At 48.7% G+C, this 24,585-nt stretch overlaps 1 protein-coding gene across 3 annotated transcripts in view; it reads right to left on the reverse strand.

Annotated features, from left to right (window-relative positions):
• The window catches only part of COL27A1 (collagen type XXVII alpha 1 chain), a 2,221,286-nt gene that overhangs the window by 1,872,831 nt on the left and 323,870 nt on the right, over positions 1 to 24,585 (reverse strand). For all 3 annotated transcript variants that reach the window (XM_085614179.1, XM_085614180.1, XM_085614178.1), the window contains exon 3: positions 7,872 to 9,484. In XM_085614179.1, the coding sequence (XP_085470305.1) occupies positions 7,872 to 9,484 (1,613 nt within the window). The remainder of the gene's footprint in view (positions 1 to 7,871; positions 9,485 to 24,585) is intronic.

The following is a 24,585-nucleotide window of genomic DNA, read 5'->3' on the forward strand; positions in this document are numbered from 1 at the left end:
GAGCTAGGGATGAGAGGGGAAACGACTGTGTCCCCCCTTGTTTGTTGATGTAGAACATCGCCGTGGTGTTGTCTGTCTGTACCAACACCCTCTGGCCGAACAGGTGTCTCTGGAATGCCTTCAGGGCTAACAGTATCGTTTTCAACTCGAGGTAGTTGATGTGGCGGACCGCGTCTGCTGGAGCCCATAGACCCCTCACTCTGAGGTTGTCCATGTGCGCTCCCCATCCCTTTTGCGATGCGTCCGTGGTAATGGTCATTGTTGGTCTTGGTGGTGTCAGGCTTCTCCCCGTTGTTATGTTGTCTCTGTTCCACCAAGTTATCTCCTCCTGCACTGCGTGCGTAACAACCACTAGATCCTCCCAACTTCCGTTTGCTTGTGACCATTGCTGTTGCAGCCATTCCTGGAATGGTCTCATGTGCAGGCGTACATTCGGCACCAGCTGGATACAGGACGCCATCATCCCCATCATCTTGCTCACCGCCCTCACTGTCAGAGCTCGCCCCTTCTGGTAGAGCTGCGTCTCCTTCAGTAGAGCATCTGTCCTCCTGTCGCTGGGCACTACTGTACTGTTGAGGGAGTTGATCTTTGCCCCCAGGAAAATCTTTACCTGTTCCGGTTCCAGCGATGATTTTCCCCAGTGGATGGAAAATCCCAGACTTGTGAGGGTGTCTGTTACGCGTTTTGCGTGCCTCTCGCACTTCTCGCGTGAGCTTGCCTTGACCAGCCAGTCGTCCAAGTAGGGGTATACGTGTATTCCCTGCTTTCGTAGGTGTGCCGCTACCGCCGACAGGCATTTCGTAAAGACCCTTGGCGCAGATTTTAATCCGAAGGCCAGGGTTGTGAACTGGTAGTGTTCCTGTTCGATGTTGAATCTTAGAAGGCCCTTGTGCCTTCTGTTTATTGGGATGTGAAGGTAGGCATCCTTGAGGTCCACGGTGACCATGAAGTCCCCTTCTCTTATCTGTGGCAGTACCTCCTGCAGTGAAGTCATTTTGAACCTTTGCGTTCTGATGAACTTGTTTAGGTAACGGAGGTCCAGTATGGGTCTGAGGTCTCCGTCTACCTTCGGCACCACGAAGTAGTTTGAGTAGACCCCTTTGTTGCGTTCCCTGAACGGCACCGTCTCTATGGCTCCCTTTTGTAGGAGTTTCCGCGTTTCTTCTCTGAGTATTGCCAGTTCTTGGGCCGATCTCTGCCTTCCCTTCGGCTTCCTGTTTGGAGGTCTTTTTTCCAAGTCTACGCAGTATCCGTACTGCACGATGTTCCGTATCCACTTGTCTGTGGTTATACGCCGCCACTCCTGAAGGTAGAACCTCAGCCTTCCGCCTACCGGTGACGTATGCTCGTAGGCTCTTGAATTTTCTCTTCCCCCTGATGACACTTTTTTGCGCCTCACCCTTGGGGACCTTACGAGGGTAGGCGTCTTCTTGCGTGCTGAGTCACTTCGAGGAGGGCTGATCGCCCCCTCTCCTCCTTTGGCCACGTCCGTTCCCTCTCCCGCGAAAGGACTGGCCCCGAGGTTGATATTGCCAGTTTTGCTTCTGCTGACTTTGTCCGTGACCTTCGCCCTGCTGACCTTGCTGGAACGCCTGGTGCGACGTCCCCTGTTGGCTTCCACCCCTACCGTAGGGTCTCCTCGAGGGATTTCCTCGTCTCATTCCCCTCAGCTGTAGGGCCCCCATGGACCTCGCTGTCTCGTTTTCCTTCTTGAGCTGGGTGAGCTTTTCGTCCACCGTTGCTCCGAACAGTGTCTCTCCGTTGAAGGGGGTGCCAAGGATGTTGTTCTGCACTTCCTGTTTGAATCCCGAGATTCTTAGCCATGCATGCCTCCTCTCTGTGACCCCTATGGCCATGAGTCTTGCTGAAGTCTCTGCCCCATCCAACGCCGTCTTTATACAGGAGTTGGCGATGTTCTTGCCTTCATCCACCAGGTGAGAGGCTCTCTGGCGGTATTCTTCGGGGAGGTGCTTTACTAGCTCCCCCATCTCATCCCAGTGTTGGTATTGGTGTCTATTGAGGAGTGCATTCGAATTCGCCATGCGCCAGTGCATTGCGGCGTTCCTCTCGACCTTTCTGCCTGTGAGGTCGATCCTCCTGCTCTCCTTATCCGGAGGTGGCCCCGAAGTTGCTGGAACGTTGGCCCTTCTCCTGGCCGTGGAGGCTATGATGGAGTCTGCGGTGACGCTACCCTTGATGTAAGGTGGGTCCAGGGAGGAGTGCTTATATTTCTTCTCTGTCCTGGGCGTGATCGACCGGCAGGTGGCAGGCTCCTTGAAGGCTTCTCTCCCCTGGTTCATCACGCTTTGTAGCATGGGGAGGAACTGACTCCTAGTCTGGATGGGGAGCATTGTTTCGACGAGAAAATCGGCTTTCGGCCTCTCCTCGTCGAGTTTGACGCCGAAGGCCATTGCTGCGCTCTTCACCACCATATTGTATACCCCGATGTCGTCGGGTGGCGAAGGCCTCGAGGGGTACGTGTCCACGGCCTCCTCCGGGTTTTCGGTGTCGAGATCGTGCCATTCGACGTCGTTGCTGGTAGATGCCGCCGATTCGTAGAACGACTGTTGGTCTTCTTCCTCGGCTTCCTCCTCATAATAGGGCTCCTCTTCTTCCTCGAGATCCCTTGTCAGCCCTTCGGCGTCGAACTCGCCTTCGACCTCGACGACGTCCGCCGATGAATTCGTTGGAATCTTGAATTCCTTCATCCTGGCGTCGAACTCCTTCTTCCTTTGAAGGATGTTCTCCATTTCGGCCTCGAGCCGCCTCTTCTTTTTCTCCATTTCGGAGATGCTTTCGGCGTCGACCGCGGGTCTCTTCGATGAAACTTGCGTCGACGTCGAACGTTCTTTCTGCGTCGATCGGCCAGTTTCATGGGACGATTTCGACGACCCTTGCCTTTCGGCGTCTTTCTGCCCCAGGGAGTACTTTTGTAAGGATCCGCTTGGCCTTTTGTCCGAAGTTCCCCCTTTGGACGTCGAAGTTTTCGGCGCCGGGGCTCCCTTCGTGGACCTTGACTCAGTTTTTCTCGAGTCACCCTCGTGTTTTCGAGGTGTCTTTTGATTTGCGCTCGACGATTCTCTTACCTCGTCTTCTTTTTTCTTGTCGGTCTCTACGACCGTGAAGTTTTCGGCTGTCTCGGCGACGTTGTCCTCGTCGTCCGTGTCGAGGCCCAGCTCGTAGAGTGTCGGGGGTTTCCCTTTGCCATCCATGTTGGCGTTGGCTCTTCTCCGCCTCTCTCTCACTCTGAGTGTCTTCGGCGCGAAGGCTGAGCAGGCGTTGCAGTCGATACTCCGGTGATCCACCGGTAGGCAGAGGTTGCAAACCGGATGCTGGTCTTTCTGCGCGAACTTGTGGTGGCAGTTTGGGCAGAACTTGAATGGCGTCTTGTCCATTTCGCTCAGGGTCTCTGAGCGTGCATTCTCCAAGGCTGTCGAAGAAAAAAGGTTCGCTGGTCCTCTTTCTTCGCGCTCCTGATGAAATCTGTTCTATTCCTGATGTCTTCTCTTGATTCTATCGATGAAACTCGCTTTTCTTCCTTCTTCCTCCGAGTGAATTTCTGGAGCTTCCCGATGACGATCCAGACCCAACGGCGGAAAAAAGAATCTGAAGATGGCGCCCCAAAGGTGGGACTTCCGCAGGAAGCACGACGACGTCACGGGAGGTGCACCAAATGGTGGACGTCGACGCCCACCTGGGCTACAAAAAAAAAAAAAAAAAAAAAGAGAAAAGACTACGAATCCGGACCCAACCACAAGATCGCGGAATAATGCACAGCATAGTGAATCCAGAAAGATTCACGCTGCAAAACCTGCAAACCTCCCCCAAAGCCCCCCCCCCCCCAGCGCCTTGAGTAGTCGCGCTTAACAAACACCTGATTTACCCGATTTATTTACCTGATTTACTGCTGCCATTCTGGACACTACTGCTGCCATTCTGGACACTACTGCTACCATTCTGGACACTACTGCTACCATTCTGGACACTACTGCTGCCATTCTGGACACTACTGCTGCCATTCTGGACACTACTGCTACCATTCTGGACACTACTGCTGCCATTCTGGACACTACTGCTGCCATTCTGGACACTACTACTACCATTCTGGACACTACTGCTGCCATTCTGGACACTACTACTACCATTCTGGACACTACTGCTGCCATTCTGGACACTACTACTACCATTCTGGACACTACTGCTGCCATTCTGGACACTACTGCTGCCATTCTGGACACTACTGCTACCATTCTGGACACTACTGCTGCCATTCTGGACACTACTGCTACCATTCTGGACACTACTGCTGCCATTCTGGACACTACTGCTACCATTCTGGACACTACTGCTGCCATTCTGGACACTACTGCTGCCATTCTGGACACTACTGCGGCCATTCTGGACACTACTGCTGCCATTCTGGACACTACTGCTGCCTTTCTGGACACTACTGCACCATTCTGGACACTACAACTACCTTTCTGGACACTACTGCTGCCATTCTGGACACTACTACTACCATTCTGGACACTACTGCACCATTCTGGACACTACTGCTGCCTTTCTGGACACTACTGCACCATTCTGGACACTACAACTACCTTTCTGGACACTACTGCTGCCATTCTGGACACTACTGCGGCCATTCTGGACACTACTGCTGCCATTCTGGACACTACTGCTGCCATTCTGGACACTACTGCTGCCATTCTGGACACTACTGCTACCATTCTGGACACTACTGCTGCCATTCTGGACACTACTGCTGCCATTCTGGACACTACTACTACCATTCTGGACACTACTGCTGCCATTCTGGACACTACTACTACCATTCTGGACACTACTGCTGCCATTCTGGACACTACTGCTACCATTCTGGACACTACTGCTACCATTCTGGACACTACTGCTGCCATTCTGGACACTACTGCTGCCATTCTGGACACTACTGCTACCATTCTGGACACTACTGCACCATTCTGGAAACTACAACTACCTTTCTGGACACTACTGCTGCCATTCTGGACACTACTGCACCATTCTGGACACTACTGCTGCCTTTCTGGACACTACTGCACCATTCTGGACACTACAACTACCTTTCTGGACACTACTGCTGCCATTCTGGACACTACTGCGGCCATTCTGCATAGTAAGACTACCACTCTGGATACCATTAGTACCATTCTACACACCAAGGGAGACATCGTTACAACGCACGTTTTACAACGCATGCCATAACAACACGAAATCCATTACAATGCATGTCATTACACCACATGCCATTACAGCGCATTCCCCAAAGTAACGCCCTGGCGGAGTTAGAATAGTAATTTGAGTTGTAGTGGAGTATGCGTTGTAATGGCTTGTGCTGTACTTACATTGGTTGTAATGGATTTTGCGTTGTAAAAAGTGTGTTGTAATGCCACGCATTGTAAATGTGCATGTTGTATCTTGTCCTATTCACTCACCACTACTACCATTCTGGACACCCCTGCTACCATTCTGCATAGTACCTACCATTACAGGGTAGAACAGGTTTTCTAATTTGCTCTGAATGTGCTTGTGGTACAAAATTCAAAGTATTATTCAGATATGTACAGTCAGACATACATGTTCTAAGCTGGTACTCACTGCTGTATCATTCAGATACGTGCAGTCAGAGATACATGTTTTCAAGCGGTCACTTACTGCTGTATTATTCAGATATGTGCAGTCAGACATACATGTTCTAAGCTGTCACTTACTGCTGTATTATTCAGATATGTGCATTCAGACATACATGTTCTAAGCTGTCACTTACTGCTGTATCATTCAGATATGTGCAGTCAGACATACATGCTCTAAGCTGTCACTCACTGCTGTATCATTTAGATACGTGCAGTCAGAGATACATGTTTTCAAGCGGTCACTTACTGCTGTATTATTCAGATATGTGCAGTCAGACATACATGTTCTAAGCGGTCACTTACTGTTGTTTCATTCAGACATGTGCAGTCAGACATACATGCTCTAAGCGGTCACTCACTGCTGTATTATTCAGATATGTGCAGTCAGACATACATGCTCGAAGCGTTCCCTCATTGCTGTATTATTCAGATATGTGCAGTCAGATATACATGTTCCAAACCGTCATGCACTGCTGTATCATTCAGATATTTGCAGTCAGACATACATGCTCTAAGTGATCACTCACTACTGTATTATTTAGATATGTGCAGTCAGACATACATGCTCGAAGCGTTCCCTCATTGCTGTATTATTCAGATATGTGCAGTCAGACATACATGTTCCAAACGGTCATGCACTGCTGTATCATTCAGATATGTGCAGTCAGACATACATGCTTCACTTATTGCTGTCTCATTCAGATATGTGCAGTCAGACATACATGTTCTAAGCGGTCACTTACTGCTGTATTATTCAGATATGTGCCGTCAGACATACATGTTCCAAGCGGTCACTTACTGCTGTATCATTCAGATATGTGCAATCAGACATACATGCTCTAAGCTGTCACTTACTGCTGTATCATTCATATATGTGCAGTCAGACATACATGTTTTAAGCGGTCACTTACTGCTGTATCATTCAGATATGTGCAGTCAGACATACATGCTCTAAGCTGTCACTCACTGGTGTATCATTCAGATATGTGCAGTCAGACATACATGCTTCAAGCGGTCACTCACTGGTGTATCATTCATGTATGTGCAGTCAAACATACATGTTTTAAGCGGTGAATTAATGCTGTATCATTCAGATATGTGCAGTCAGACATACATGTTCCAAACAGTCACTTACTGCTGTATCATTCAGATATGTGCAATCAGACATACATGCTCTAAGCTGTCACTTACTGCTGTATCATTCAGATATGTGCAGTCAGACATACATGTTTCAAGGGGTCACTTACTGCTGTATCATTCAGATATGTGCAGTCAGAAATACATGCTCTAAGCTGTCACTTACTGCTTCATCATTCAGATATGTGCAGTCAGACATACATGCTTCAAGCGGTCACTAACTAGAGTATCATTCAGATATATGCAGTCAAACATACATGTATTAAGTGGTGACTTAATGCTGTATCATTCAGATATGTGCAGTCAGACACACATGTTCCAAGCGGTCACTTATTGCTGTATCATTCAGATACTTGCAGTCAGACATACATGTTCTAAGAGGTCACTCACTGGTATATTATTCAGATATGTGCAGTCAGATATACATGTTCTAAGCGGCCACTTACTGCTGTATCATTCAGCTATGTGCAGTCAGACATACATGTTCTAAGTGGTCACTTACTGCTGTATCATTCAGATATGTGCAGTCAAACATACATGTTCTAAGCGGTCACTTACTGCTGTATTATTCAGATATGTGCAGTCAAACATACATGTTCTAAGCGGTCACTTACTGCTGTATCATTCAGATACGTGCAGTCAGAAATACATGTTCTAAGCGGTCACTTACTGCTGTATTATTTTGATATGTGCAGTCAGACATACATGTTCTAAGCGGTCACTTACTGCTGTATTATTCAGATATGTGCAGTCAAACATACATGTTCCATGTGGTCACTTACTGCTGTATTATTCAGATATGTGCAGTCAAACATACATGTTCTAAGCGGTCACTTACTGCTGTATCATTCAGATGTGAGCAGTCAGAAATACATGTTCTAAGCGGTCACTTACTGCTGTATTATTTTGATATGTGCAGTCAGACATACATGTTCTAAGCGGTCACTTACTGCTGTATTATTCAGATATGTGCAGTCAAACATACATGTTCCATGCGGTCACTTACTGCTGTATTATTCAGATATGTGCAGTCAGACATACATGCTGCAAGCGGTCACTTACTGCAGGTCCGCGGTCTCCTTTCGGCCCTGGAGGTCCAGCTAATGGTGCAAACTCTGTCGGTCCATTGAAGTCCCAGAGACGGTAGGCCCATGTGACCGTCGGAGTGGTGGCTGGTGTCTGCCCACCGACTCTGCTAGGGAACCATTCAAACTGGGATGTGGTGGAAGAGACGGAAGCCAGAGTTGGGCTGGCCTTCGCATTCAGCTGCCCTGGCTGCTTCCGAGGGGTGTCTGTCCTGTTCTCCACGTGTGCAGTTGAACTCACGGCATAGGAAGCCTTCAGGGGTGCTCTGGGCCTCTTTTGTATGGGGGGAGTTGATGTGCTCTGCACTCCTGAAGGCTTTGAGGTTGATTTTTGGTACATTTTCTTGTTGGCTTCTTTTGGTGACTCTTTCTTGATGGTAGTAGAGTTTTTAAATCCATGTAAAGTTGGGTTAGCTGTGGTAAGTGCCCCTTTCTTTTCATCATGAGCAGGGATCAGACGCAAAGCATTTTTGGGTGCGCTAGTCGTCCAAGTTGGCAAGTCTAGAGGCTGGTGTAACGCACGCCGTGCTGGGGTCACAGGTGTGGCACTGGCAGTGACCCTCGGGACGGACACTTGTGCCTGTGGCTTGGGGGAGGCACCGATACCCTGTGGCTTGGATGAGGCACCGATACCCGGTGGCTTGGATGAGGCACCGATACCCTGTGGCTTGGGTGAGGCACCAGTACCCTGTGGCTTGGATGAGGCACCGATACCCGGTGGCTTGGAGGAGGCACCGATTCCCTGTGGCTTGGATGAGGCACCGATACCCTGTGGCTTGGATGAGGCACCAGTACCCTGTGGCTTGGATGAGGCACCGATACTCTGTGGCTTGGATGAGGTACCGACCCCTCGGTGCTGATGCTCCAGGCGCACAGTGGTCCTAAGGAGCTGTGCAGGGCCTCCTTCAGAAGGCGCTATACTCAGAGGATGGCTTGGGCTGGCGGGTGGGGTTGGGTGGGTGGGCAGGGGTGTCAGAGGCAGCGGTAGGTGCGGCCGGTAAGTGTCGGCCTGTCTACACTGCTTCTTCAAGTACTTACAATAGTTGTGCGCTGCTTCGGCGGAAGGGAGCACCTCAAACTGACAGATGCCCCCCTCAAACTGAGCAGACCGCTGGTTCAGCCTCCCCAGCACGAAGGAGCCTTCGGGGTCCAATGTGTTGTCTTTTTGGAGGTGCAGATCGGCGTGTACCCTGCGTTTGCCACACGAGGTCCGCAGAGTGACCACCTGGCCCAGGATGCCAATGGCCATGTGGTGCCAGCGCCCGTCGTGCACATCGAGGTCGAAGTTCACGGACTGCTTGTGCCCCACATAGACGATGACTTTTCCGGGGATGAGCTGCACCCCGAGTTGCAGCTTCTTCTTCCTGCTTTTGACGCTGAAGAGGAAGGCGTTGTTGGGGCGGTGAGAGCGCAGGCTCAGCACCAGGGTCAGGTCCGTGCCGAAGGCGGCGGGGATGACGCTGTGGACGGGGCCCCCGATGCGGGCCCCGTGCGTGAAGAGGAGCCCGGAGCTGAAGGCGAGGACACCCCGAGGCACAGGGGCCGACGAGCTGTTCCCCCTGAGGCCCAACCTCTGGAGCACGTCCACATCTGAAATACAAAAACAAGAGCGAATTAGATAATCATCCTAAGAGATGGACAAAGGCGGACTGAGATGCACGACTGAGATACACGTGGACAAAGGCAGACTGAGATACAGGACTGAGATACACGTGGACAAAGGCAGACTGAGATACACATGGACAAAGGCGGACTGAGATACAGGACTGAGATCAATCAATCAATCAATCAATTTTATTATGTTTTGGCACTCCGAAGAGGTCCACATAAAACAAGATACACAAATACAAATACACATTCTCAAAGTAAAAATGACAACTACAACATTTTCCACTGAACAAGATAATCAGCGACACATACCTCCATATTTCATCAATAAATAGCTAAAAAACCTTTAAAAAAGTTAAAAATATTGAAGCAAAACATTTCATTTGGAGGAGTATATAAGGCCTGCAAAAAAGAATTCACATTGAGGATACCCAATTGCAAGCATATTGATCTTAACCACTTCGAACGAAGTGGACGCAATGCAGGACATATAAACAGTACATGAGAACGATCCTGAGCAGACATATTACAAAAGTTACATGTGGGAGAGGACCCATGCCATTTTGCCAAAAGAGTATTTAGGGGCAGCAAGTCCTGCCTTAGGAGGAACCAAAATCTCCGAACACCATGTGGTAGATTCCAGGTGACATAGGGTTGGGCAAACTTCATTGAGTATGTGTTTGCAAGGAGATCACCTCCCCTCTTTACTAGCATGGACTTCTTGTCCAACGTGAAGCAAAGAGCCCAAGAAGCCTGTTTCAAAAGAGATTTTAGCTGGGAAGGGGAAATAGTAAAAATGGTACTCTCTTCCAATTCAAGAAGTGCCACAGCCTTTCTAAAGTTCTTAACAATTAGGGAGTACTCTCTTAAGCTACCCAACAATTCCCCCTTGAGAAGGGATCTCAAAGTCCCCGTTTCTCCTCTAGCCAGGCTGGCAACCCATCGTACTAGAGCGGACAGGCCCTGCACCCAACTACTACGGAGACCGAATTCAAGTCTACAGGCAGCCACAGAACAGGCGGGGTTGAGAGAAGTTATAGACCTTAATAATTTTCCTTCTACCGTATGTAGAAAACCCCAGTGCTTTAAGTCAACCAGTTCCATTCCGTACAAGAGGGTTGATGGAATTTTTGCCCTGTAAACCTCCAGTAAACAAGCAAAGTGTCTTCTCCCTGTGGCGGAATAAAGGGCGCTCAGACTTTTGCCTTGTGTGAGAAGTTGGCCTGGTATATGATGTTCACTAGTTAAAGTGACCACCTTGTACCATGCCAAGCAACCCTTATGGTGTGGTTGTAAGTCAACCTTTTCGGACCAGCTGCCCTAGTGGTAGCGTACGCTAAGCAGTCTTTGAGGCTAAACTCGTGAAGCGTGTTAAGCAGGCTGTTTTACCAAATGTAACCCCCCTTTATACCAATGAAAGGACACCACACAGATATATATTGAAAATATATATGTATTTATTTCTCAAAGTATCCCCTAGACTCTTTATGAGCACAGGAGCACAAATCGTTAAACAAGAATACGTTAGAATACACAGAAGTTGCACTTTATATGGATAGGCCCTGGTGGCCGCTCGAACCATATACTAAAATAGTGGTATAAGTACCACGAACAGAAAAGGGAAAAGGCCTAGGGCCTCTAGAATCGCTGGGCCTACAAGGAGCTAACTTTAGTTAGTGACCAGGAGGTCCACGGGTTGCGTGTGCAGAGCAAATAGTCACACGCGTGCTCCCATAGGTTTTCAATGGGTGCGTCAAAGTTACAAAGTTACTGCAAAAAGGATCTTCCGGATGGACTATGAACTCAGGATTGGAAACACAGACACTAGAGATGATTCTCTACACTTGGGCACCGGAGTGCCAGCTTTACCTCACCCACAGGAAGCGGGTGCATAGGTCTCGAAGTGCGTCGGGTTTCTTCTCTCTGTTCAATGGAGCCTGGAGACAAAGATGCTGCAGGCGGTCGGTCCAGAAGAGATGCGGTGGATCCAAGAGTGGATCGGAGTTGTAGAAGACCTGTAAGCAGAGGGGACAGTGTTCACAGTCACTAGCCAGTGACCAGCGTGGCACCAGGTGGGTACCAGGCGATGTCGGGTGCAAACAGGAAGAAAGGTGTAGCTTGTCTCTGCAGCCACGTGGTCCCTGAAGGTCGACGACGTCCAGGAGTCGGTTCACGAGCTGTCCCACGCAGGCTCTCGCTGTCGGCGACTTGATCGAAGCAAACAAGCCTTGGCAAAAGCAATTGTTGTGGAAAACGAAATAAGCTGATGGTTCTGACCAGCAAGGTCAGAGGGACTGCTCCTTTGGAGGGGAGCAAGGGCCAGTCTGGAGCAACCAGACCAGCAGTGTATTTCTTGAAGTTCGTCGCCAAGATGGCCACTAGCCAGCGGGCCAGCAACCGGTTAGGCGCGTCGAGTGGCAAAATGCAGAAGGGCCCCACGCAGATCGTGGAAACGCTGGAGGGCTCACCTTTGGTGCAGATGCTGCTCGAGGGTTGGGCTTCTCAGATCCCAAAGCACAACTTGGAGGGAGCCTCGGTTGTTGCACTTGCAGCTTGTCGTGGTCGTTTCAAGATGGCTAGCTCCACGTGTCTCGTTGCCTCCACGGGTCTCTCTTTTTCAGGGACTGTGGATCGGGCGGTGAGAGGTCTGGAGGTCCAGGTCTTGTCAGTCTCTGGGCTCGGGCTCCGGCGGGAGGCGGCGGCAAAGCAGACGTTGATTCGCTGGATGGTGCTTGCGTTAGCAAGGTGGTCACTCCCTGACCACAGGGGAGATTGGCTTCAGTCCTCTGTGCGGCAGAGCGTCGAAGTTCCCGTCTTCTTCTTAGTTTCAAGTTGATTCCAGGATGTCTAAAGTCTTAGGACACAGCTCCTACCTTTATTCGGGTTCTAGGGGCCGGACTACCTGCTAGGTCCCTCCCTAAGGGTGGGACCAGGAAGGGGGGCGGTTACACCCCCAATCCTTTGTCCAGCTCGCCCCAGGTCCAGGGCTGGTGTGCCCCAGGACCGGTTTGAACTGGCATATGCACCGAGGCTCCTTGTGAGCCTCAGGCATGTCTGGTTCCTTTCAAGCCCTACCTGACCAATACACAAAATCCTGTCTGGGGTGGTGCACGCACCTCCCCTGGCAGGAAACCCTTTGTCCACACCTCCCAAGCTGGAAGGACTCCCAGCAGCAGGAGGGCAGACTTGTGTCTGTGGTGGCAGCATCCATTTTGTGGAGCTGAGGCTATGTCTGATTTTACCCGGGTTTCAGGTACTGTACATGTCGCGTCCCTCTAGAAGGGTGGAATGCTAACCCCGTCGCCAGAATTGGCGAGGGGTTAGTATTCCAATTCGTATGACACCTTACTCGACATGTTTTGATAAAGCCAAACCAAAGATAGCATTTAACCGCGAGGTTCATAATGCACTTAAGAGTATATGGTATGACGATATCTGGAAACAGTAGAAGGAAGTGGTTCCGACCACTGCAGACAGGCTCAGCTCATGCCAGAGCACCATCTCACATGGAACCAAGCACTCTGCCTTCAGGATTGTCAAGGCCTGCTGTAGGAGTGGCTGATAGGTTACCATGTGTTCCATTTAAGGTTAGGTATAGGTATACTACACCTAAGTAAGAGGTGGTTACACCAACTTACCCCAGCTGAGTGATCAGCCAGTTGTGTCAAATTTGTTAGGCCAGGCCAGGGGTGGCACAATACATGCTTCAGCCCCTGGTAGGCCTTAGATACACCAATGCCCTGGGTACCTAGTGTACACTGGTACAGGGGCTTACAGGGTGATCCACTTCCAATTGGTCATGCACCTAGGGTGCATAGAGTCCATTTTAGAGTGAGAGCAGACAGGCTGAGACCCTGAATGGCAGGATCTCAGGCCTACTAAGTCGAAAAACCAGCTAGACACTAGGCAAAAAATTGGGGGTAACCATAGTCAGATATCCACCTTCCTACACCTTGGGACAGGGCTTTACGGGAATTATTATTGATATGAGGCTTCTCGCTCAGGTTGGCAGAAATAATTTTTCCTCAGAAGGTATATGTCTTAACCACCTCCAATTTCTGACCACCAACTGACCAACCAAAATTCTCTGATTTAGATTTTTTCTTCCCTGTAATGCACATAATTTTGCTTTTTGTGACATTTATCCTCATGTAGTGGTTCTCTGCAAAAAGATATAAAGCCTGCAGGTGATTAGCTAATCCCCTAGGTGTTAAATCTAGGATAAGGATGTCGTCTGCATATAGGAGGCAGGAAATAGAAGATCCCCCCACTACCGGGGCTATGCCAACACAAGATGAAAGCGAAGCTGGAAGGTCAGCAATGTACAGGGAGAACAGTAATGGGGCCAGTAGACAACCCTGTTTTAATCCATTAATGGAGGGAATAACCCGCGATAAACCCCTTTCTCCACCTTGTAACACTCGGCACCAAGTGTCCGTGTGTAAAGACCACACCAGATCTAATAGAAGAGGGGGCATGCCCAAGTCAGATAGCTTTCTCCACAGCAAGGGACGATCAACTTTGTCGAATGCTGTGGAGAAATCAATGAAAGCCGTATACACTCCTCCTCCCCGAACTCTTATATATTTGTCCAAAATAACCTGAAGGGCTGTGAGGTTATCCAATGTACCATGCCCCTTACGGAAGCCGGTTTGTTCAAGGGGTAATATCTGATTTACATCAACCCAATCAGTAATTAGCGATAGGAGACATTTGGAAAAGACTTTTCCAATGGCATCGAGAAGGGCTATCTGGCGATAATTCATTGGCTTATCCCTATCGCCCTTATTGAATAATGGAACCAATATGCTCCCCTTCCAAGAAGAGGGCACAGCTTTACTAATGAAGCAAATCTAAATAATGGAAAAAGAATCTTGCTCCATAAGACAGGATCCTGCTTCAATACCGATATGGGAAGTTCATCAGGCCCCATTGCTCCAGAGGAACGCATGTCCTTAATGGCCATTACAATGGTTTTGTCCGAAGGGGCGTCAATAGAAAACTCATCTTCTCTAGTAGTCCCCTTACATTCTACCCTTACGCCGTTCCCAGCATACAGGTTGGAAATGAAAGTGACCCATGACAATTCAGCAATAGGAATAGGGAGGGGGCTAACTCTTACTCCACAACCCTCCCCAATGAGTGACCAGAATTGTCTAACTTTGCCATGAACTGCGGCCTCCCGTAGACTTATCCAGAGTGAATCTTCTTTTTCTTTTTTAAGTTTCTTCCTAATTCTGCTTCTCCTTCTTTTTAACAGGTATATTTTATTATTTATTTCAATAGATCTACGCAAAAATTGCTCCCGCACTAATTTATTTATTTCCTTATTTAGGAGGGTAATCGGTCTAGAAACATAAATCTTTTTTACAGAAGAACTAGACCTTTTGGCAACACGGATGACCTCCTTCATAAAATTCTCAAAGTGAATTATTTCAGAACCCTGCCAATCATTCAGTTCTAGAGTTGTTTTACCTAGAATACACTCCAGGCCCTTCTTGGCTTCAAAGTTCCAAAAACATCTTCCAGAGTGCTTATGAAAGTTAACTACATCACTGTTAAGGGACCATGAATCGGAATTAGGAGGTTGTAAAGAGAGGCTTATAGTAATCACATTGTGGTCACTAAATGATGTCGGAGAGACCACCAAATCCTTCACTAAGGAGAAAATACAATAGTCGGTGATTACGTAGTCCAGAATTGACTCACTTTGGGAGGATCTATGAGTATATTTTGCAGGGACATCAGAGGGAAGCCTACCGTTCACTATTAGCCCCTCCGCCGCTGAAAGTTCTTCTAGCAACAGCTTCCCTCTCTTATTTGTTTTAATTTTATTAGGGAAGAGAGATTGAGGAATAAGATAGACTTCTTCTTTAAATTTGTTTCTAAATAGCTCTAAGCTAGAGTTAGAAACTTTACAATTAAAATCACCTACTAACAACACAGAGGGGGGAGGGTCTAACTCTTTAATCTGTTTAATGTACGAAAAGACTTGCTTCGATAGAATATTAAAACATTAATCCGGGGGGATGTATGCGTTTATTATTACCAGAGGATTATTGTTTCCCATACTGGTTAGACTATAAAGGGTCACCGCCTGAAAGAGGTTGCTTGGGTCAGCATAATGGGTGAAGTTCCACTTTAATCTATTGGACAGAAGGCACGCAATTCCCCCTTTTGCATGCCCTTTCTTCGAAGGAGAGGCCATTGCCTCAAGGACAAAATAATCTCTCCCTGCACACAATCTACTAGCACACCAGGTCTCTTGGATGCAAATCACACTAGCGTTCAGAGAGAACAAGTACTGTAATTTCTCGGGACTATTATTTATCCCGGCAGCATTCCAAGAGAGAACTTTTAAATTACTGCTAAAGATGTTGAAAAAGTTTGGGGTTGTCTATGGATTTACTAGACAAAGCACCGGGCAGCCAATTCCACAGCTGGTTATCTTCTATTGGGAGGGTGTTCTGAATTAACGGGGCAGGCATTACATGCGTCACCAAACGTGTGCTTTTCGAAACCCAAATCTTTAAATCATCAAATGAGGGTGGGAGACCATCTTGGCCAGTGCCCTGCTGAGAGAGTCTATTATAAGGGAAACTATCTCTTCTAGAAGACAAAACAGGTAATACATCAATTCCCCTACACTGGAAGTTCTCAGCCTGTTGCAATATAAGATTTACTATAAGTTTGGAATAGAACTTTACCCTGACATAGGGCGCGGCAACTGTTCCTGATATGGAGACTAAATCAATATCGTTAGATTGGATTAACTTTAGACTCTCTATGTCTTTGAAATACTTAAGTAACCATGCTCTATTTAAAGGCAGATCAAAATCAAATAACGATAGAAAATCCACAGTCAATGTATCTACAAAAACTTCTGGTACTTTTATAGGCAGATGATGAGGCCATACAACGCCATCACCTGAGGCATGAAAAGTAGGAGCAGAAGGATTAAGAGCCACAGATACAATAGGGACTGACCTAGTCATCTCTGCTACGGGGAGAGGGATCGTCAATCCTCCTACATCTAATAGGGGGCCTCTCACAGGAGAGACAAATAAAATTAAAATATAAATTAGTAGGCCCAGCCCAGCCTACTTCAGCCTCTGAGGGCCACAGAGGGCCCGCCCTTTGCCCGGGCTTACCCCCCGCGCGCGATCCCTCGTCGCGGGAGATGTGCCCCTCCTTTTCTGCGCCTCCGGGCGCGGGCGCTGGTGTCAGGGGGGGGCGGAGCCACAAAGGATTGTGGGGCCTGTAGTCCCCCCGCTCTGCGGTCGCGGTATAGAGTGCGACGGCGGGGGGGACCAGGCAGCAGGAACACACAGGTAATATCCCCCAAGTGCTCCGCGAGTCCAAAGTGCGGCAAATTGGCTCCAAAAACCGTGTTTAGGCAATATAATTATCCCCAATGCTCCGCAAGAGAAAGCACGACAAACTTGCTCCAGAAGTGGCGTTAAGCAATTCAGTCAACCAGACAGTCTAGACAGATCACGCAGATCATGCGGATCATATAGATATTCATTCAGCTGGTCAATTCCAATTCCAATTCCAGTGGTTGATCCTCCAAACAGCCCCCACAAACCCACCTTGGCCAGCCAACATGCAGGGAGAAGGCGATATAACTCCTGCCTCAATCTAGCTGCACCGCTCACCAGATAGAAACGGGAGGGGGGAAACACCTCTCCCACTGTGAAACCAGCAACAGCAGAAATGGCAGTGACAATGGCCAAGTCCGAGGAGTCTGAAGACAGAACCGCAGGAAATTGCGTCTTAACAAGTCCCACCAAGTCCCAACAATTAGCAATTAGCGCCACCGCCACCGCTGCACTCACGGGACTCCCGGGTATTCCCGCCCGTCCACTCGTCCGCTCATTCGCTGCACACTGCACACTGCACGCTGCTCAGGGGATGCCGCTCGGGACTTGGTCCACTTCAAAGTCCCCCGGAGATTGGAGACTGGAACCCGGAACAACCGGAACACCCGGTTGGCGTTTTTTCAGAACAGCTCAAACCGCTCGTGGCCGCTGTGGCTGCTGCTGCTGCACACACGGCTCACACCTCACTACTGCTGTGGCGGCTCACTGGAGCTCTGCTGCTCTCACAGGACTGAGATATACGTGGACAAAGGCGGACTGAGATACAGGACTGAGATACACGTGGACAAAGGCGGACTGAGATACAGGACTGAGATACACGTGGACAAAGGCAGACTGAGATACACGTGGACAAAGGCGGACTGAGATACAGGACTGAGATACACGTGGACAGAGGCGGACTAAGATACAGGACTGAGATACACGTGGACAAAGGCGGACTGAGATACAGGACTGAGATACATGTGGACAAAGGCAGACTGAGATACACGTGGACAAAGGTGGACTGAGATACAGGACTGAGATACACGTGGACAAAGGCGGACTGAGATACAGGACTGAGATACACGTGGACAAAGGCAGACTGAGATACAGGACTGAGATACACATGGACAAAGGCAGACTGAGATACACGTGGACAAAGGCGGACTGAGATACAGGACTGAGATACACGTGGACAAAGGTTGACTGAGATACAGGACTGAGATACACGTGGACAAAGGCGGAGTGAGATACAGGACTGAGATACACGTGGACAAAGGCGGACTGAGATACAGGACTGAGATACACGTGGACAAAGGCAGACTGAGATACACGTGGACAAAGGCGGACTGAGATACAGAACTGAGATACACGCGGACAAAGGCGGACTGAGATACACGTGGACAAAGGCAGACTGAGATACACGTGGACAAAGGCGGACTGAGATACAGGACTGAGATACACGTGGACAAAGGCAGACAGATACAGGACTGAGATACACGTGGACAAAGGCAGACTGAGATACATGTGGACAAAGGTGGACTGAAATACAGGACTGAGATACACATGGACAAAGGCGGACTGAGATACAGGACTGAGATACACGTGGACAAAGGCAGACTGAGATACAGGACTGAGATACACGTGGACAAAGGCAGACTGAGATACACGTGGACAAAGGCGGACTGAGATACAGGACTGAGATACACGTGGACAAAGGTGGACTGAGATACAGGACTGAGATACACGTGGACAAAGGCAGACTGAGATACACGTGGACAAAGGCGGACTAAGATACAGGACTGAGATACACGTGGACAAAGGCGGACTGAGATACAGGACTGAGATACACGTGGACAAAGGCAGACTGAGATACACGTGGACAAAGGCGGACTGAGATACAGGACTGAGATGCACGTGAACAAAGACAGACTGAGATACAGGACTGAGATACACGTGGACAAGGGCAGACAGATACACGTGGACAAAGGCGGACTGAGATACAGGACTGAGATACATGTGGACAAAGGTGGACTGAGATACAGGACTGAGATACACGTGGACAAAGGCAGACTGAGATACACGTGGACAAAGGCGGACTGACATACAGGACTGAGATAAACGTGGACAAAGGCAGACTGAGATACAGGACTGAGATACAAGTGGACAAAGGCAGATTGAGATACACGTGGACAAAGGCGGACTGAGATACAGGACTGAGATACACGTGGACAAAGGCAGACTGAGATACAGGATTGAGATACACGTGGACAAAGGCAGACTCAGATACACGTGGACAAAGGCGGACTGAGATACAGGACTGAGATACACGTGGACAAAGGCGGACTGAGCTACAGGACTGAGATACACGTGGACAAAGGCAGACTGAGATACACGTGGACAAAGGCGGACTGAGATACACGTGGACAAAGGCGGACTGAGAAACACGTGGACAAAGGCGGACTGAGATACAGGACTGAGATGCACGTGAACAAAGGCAGACTGAGATATACGTGGACAAAGGCGGACTGAGATACAGGACTGAGATGCACGTGGACAAAGGCAGACTGAGATACAGATGGACAAAGGCGGACTGAGATACAGGACTGAGATACACGTGGACAAAGGCGGACTGAGATACAGGACTGAGATACACGTGGACAAAGGTGAACTAAGATACAGGACTGAGATACACGTGGACAAAGGCAGACTGAGATACACGTGGACAAAGGCGGACTGAGATACAGGACTGAGATGTACGTGACCAAAGGCAGACTGAGATACACATGGACAAAGGTGGACTGAGATAAACGTGGACAAAGGCGGACTGAGATACAGGACTGAGATGCATGTGAACAAAGGCAGACTGAGATACACGTGGACAAAGGCAGACTGAGATACAGGACTGAGATGCACGTGAACAAAGGCAAACTGAGATACATGTGGACAAAGACGGACTGAGATACAGGACTGATATATATGTGGACAAAGGCGGACTGAGATACAGGACTGAGATACACGTGAACAAAGGTAGACTGAGATACACGTGGACAAAGGCGGACTGAGATACAAGACTGAGATACACGTGGACAAAGGCGGACTGAGATACAGGACTGATACACGTGGACAAAGGCGGACTGAGATACACGTGGACAAAGGCGGACTGAGATACACGTGGACAAAGGCAGACTGAGATACACGTGGACAAAGGCAGACTGAGATACATGTGAACAAAGGCAGACTGAGATACAGGACTGAGATACACGTGGACAAAGGCGGACTGAGATACAGGACTGAGATACGCGTGGACAAAGGCAGACTGAGATACACTTGGACAAAGGCGGACTGAGATACAGGACTGAGATACACGTGGACAAAGGCAGAATAAGATACACTTGGACAAAGGCGGACTGAGATACAGGACTGAGATACACGTGGACAAAGACAGACTTAGATACACATGGACAAAGGCGGACTGAGATACAGGACTGAGATACACGTGGACAAAGACAGACTGAGATACACGTAGACAAAGGCAGACTGAGATACACGTGGACAAAGGAAAACTTGGATACACAGGAACACCCTACATACAAAAGTGGGAGACACCTATATTTGAAGTTTTCTGTAGCATGAACTTGACCCAAAGGCATTTAAGAACCTCACAAGATACGAGAGACGTCTATGGATTAATATCAACTATTATAAGCTGTTAAGAACAAAAACAATAGCAATCAATCAATAAATCTAGATTTGTATAGCGTCGCTAATCACTCTACAGGTGACCCTCTCTCAAAACTGCACTGTGAAGAAACTGAATGACTGCACTAGAGGTGACACTATTCACAACCCCAACCTCAGGCCCCACAGACACACAGTCCATGAGAACAATTGCAAATGTGAAATGTTCACCTAAAATATTCCTTGGGCCAGCTATAGCCAATGCCAATGTTGCTCATGGAACCAAAGGAGAACTCACAGGGTTCATTGGGAGAGACCTGGAGAAGGCGTTTGACACCTTAGAATGGGAGTTTTTATTTGCTGTGTTACATAAATATGACCTAGGCGATGATTTCTTGGGCCTAGTTAAACTATAATATACCCGCCCAGTAGCCAAGATTAAGACGGGTTTGCATATATCAGAACAGGTCCCTATCGAGCGTGGCACGAGGCATGGCTGTCCTTTCTCACCATTACTATTTGCGCTAGCTGTCGAGCCATTGGCGAGGCACTACGCACCTCTCAAGACGACGGGGTATCCCTCTGGTAGACGGCATGCATGCGGTCTCGCTGTATGCTGAGGATTTGCTGATATATCTTAGGGATGTTGGGCAGTCGTGTGCGATGATTGAGACCACGCTGCTTGAATTTGCCTCAGGGTCAGGACTAAGAGTGAATTGGGACAAGTCATGCCTGTACCCCTTTGTGGAGGCTACACCGGATCCACAAGTGGTCATCAGCGGTACGCCGGTACGCTGGCAGCTAACAGCGTTCCGTTATCTTAGGATCCACATATACCGGGGCCCGCAGGATCTCCTGGAAGGTAACTTGGGGTGTGCCATTACAGCAATGCGCGCACAGATGACCTTTTGTAGCACCCTGCCACTGGCGTTCATGGGTAACATTGCGCTGCTCAAAATGGTGGTTCTACCACGATTACTCTACCACTTCACAAACTTACCACTCCACCTCCGGCCACCGCTATTTAGAGCTTTGGAGTCAGACATCCGACAATTCATCTGGCACGGGTCGAGAAGCAGAGTAGCGATGGCTAAAATGTACCCGCCGACTGCGCAAGGAGGCCTTTCGCTGCCCAACATGGAGCAATATTATTTGGCGGCACAGCTTCAGTGGGTGGCACGCTGGTTCAGTGCACGTCACCTTGAGGACACAGCAACACAGACTCCGGGACACATTCAGCTCCAGATAGGTACGTTATTCCACCCCAGCAGAAAAGGGCGGCATGCCCACGCAGTTATTGGGGTGAGTGGCATACCTATCTTACCGCCGCTGTCTTTGCATCACACATATGATACCACCATAGGTGCCATCCTTACCCATACTAGGCACTCCCAGGAGACATCACGCGATATCAAGTGCAGAACTTACAAACTGAGAGGAAGCAGGCATACTTCCATTGGGCGATTTATATAATGATGGGAGCTCATCCCCATTGAAGACCTGGCTGACAGCTCGGGTCTACCACGCGGCCAGTTTCTACTTCAGCAGTAACGCAGGCCTGAGCGCTACGTGGGGAAATGCAGCACAAGAACCTGCTACTCATTTAACCATACAATATTTGCATGAGCTGGGGGCAGGTCGTCACCTTACCAGATGGTTCGCAGAATTACTTAGGACCCCCACGGCACCGCAATTACTTTCCTTACGGACCCACTGGGAAACAGATTTACAGAGACCCACCACAGACCGGGAATGGGAACGCATACTTGAAAGTCCCATGAGGATCCCCCGTAATGCTAGGTTTAGGCTCATTCAATTTTATATAATACACAGGGCCTACCTGACGCCGGGGAAAATAAACAAATATTTTGTCCACGCAGATGCCAAATGTGCGAGGTGTGGCGAGGCAGGGGCGGACTTGCTGCATATGTTGTGGTCATGCCCAACTATTCAAACATATTGGCCAGTGATCGTCAGCTGTTTGGCTCAGTGCACAGAGCGTACATTGGATTGGATGTGGGAAATGTGCAGACTAGGGCTGTACCAAAGGCCAAAAAAACATAAGGTGACTTCTAGATATATAGACTTCTATCTAATAGTGGCTAAGCGATTACTCACGCGCCGCGGGGAGTCTCCTGACCCCCTAGCAGCGAAGGCCTGGCATCAATCTCTATTATGCTGGGCGCACGCGTAAAGCATGGCACTCCGCCGTCAAGATGAGTTGGGGCTACAGAAGCAACCTTTGGCGTCGGCATGTGATGCAATTTTATCTGACTTCCGCACGGCCTGGCAGAGACACCCGGTATCGCCAGCGGACACACCGGAAAGAAATGCGGAGCGAGCAGCAGAAGAGCCTGTACACAATTATGCTCTGGAGAACGCACTTAGGGGCATATCAACAAGGGCGTTATCTCTGCTTTTTTGGCTTTAAAAGCCAAAAAAGTAGAGATAAAACTAGCACCCTATCAACAACAGGGTGCTAACATGCAAATTTGCATGTTAGCACCCTTTTACTCTACGCTTCCCCTTGCATCTCTAATGAGATGCAAAGGGGGTGCTCCAGAGTAAAATAATAGGAGAAATGTCGCTAAGTGACATTTCTCCTATTATCAAGAATATCGCTAACCCAGTTAGAGACAAAAAAAGCAGCGCTAACCGCGGTTAACGCTGCTTTTTTACGTCTGGTATTTTTCTGACTTAGCCATGATATCCTATGGAAGGAGGATATCATGGCTAAGTTTGTCTGTCCCTATCAACAAGCTAACGTGAGATTATCGCTGGGTTTCCAGCGATAATCTCACGTTAGCCACTTAGCGTGAGGATTTTTATCGCTATTGAGATAAGCATTGCTAATAGCACGCTATCTCAGCGATAAAAATCAACGCTAGCCGGCGATAATTATCCTAGCGCTAAGTGCGCTTAGCGATAATTATCGCCGGTTGTTGTTGATATGACCCTGACATTGTAAGGCATATGATTGTACACTTACATGCTATACGAGCAATGTTGGACGGGTGGGACAATTCGTAGACATATGGCAGCAATGGGCAGGGTACTCAAAGGGATGTATAAACATACTACGGATGATCCAAGGGGTGGGGCAGATGTTATGTTCTATAACATTATTGTTATGTTGATTATAATTAACCCCTTCAGTGCCACGCCCTTTCCCCCTCCTGTGCCGGGCGTTGCACTAGTGGGTGGGGTTCATGACGAGATAGTCTCGTCATGGGCACAGCGCAACCGTGCTCCATGACGAGACTATCTCGTCATGGGCACTGAAGAGGTTAAGTTCTGAATGCCATGTCATTATTCCAGCCGATTGCACACAGGACTTGAAATTTAATGTAATTGGCGGCGATGTAACAAGTTATAACTGTATTGATTGCATAGCCGTACTATGCCAGTTATGCTGTATTGCATGTAGATCAGATGCTGTGAAAAAGCTTATAAAATATCATAAAAATAAATTTAAAAAAAACCAACAAAAAAACACAGGGATCGGTTGGGTCACCTGAGATGTATCCCTTAGGACACAAGACCCACAGTCTCCCACAAAACATTCCGCCGTTGTCAACTCCAGGCCACCAGATATCTTCAAGTACTCTGCACTCCAGTGCTCTTACACCGCTGTAAGCCTCAAGTGCTAATTACAGGATCTTTTGCCTCAAACTAGTTGGAGCGACCAGCTGGCCTAGCCTCCCTAGTAGACTTGCTTCACGTGACAATTTATTAGCTACATGCCCGTACGGAGTGAAATTCCCATCCAGGGACCTGGTGTTGGGCCACCCGTGCATGACCCGAAACATGTCTTTGCTAAGAACAGGATCCTTGTGTAACTCCTCTCTTCATTCATTCTCTTCTTACGTTCCTCTCAACACACTGTCGATAGCATTAGCCAAACACACCATTTCATGATCACCATCATCTGCGCTTCCCCATCTGAATCATCTAACCGCATTCTGGAAAAGAAGCATACCATGATGTTCTTCTGGCCAGGAACATATTCAATGTCCTGATTGAATTCTTGTAAGCGATGTT

Source organism: Triturus cristatus, chromosome 1_2 (assembly GCF_964204655.1).
Source record: "Triturus cristatus chromosome 1_2, aTriCri1.1, whole genome shotgun sequence".
Classification (NCBI taxonomy): domain Eukaryota; kingdom Metazoa; phylum Chordata; class Amphibia; order Caudata; family Salamandridae; genus Triturus; species Triturus cristatus.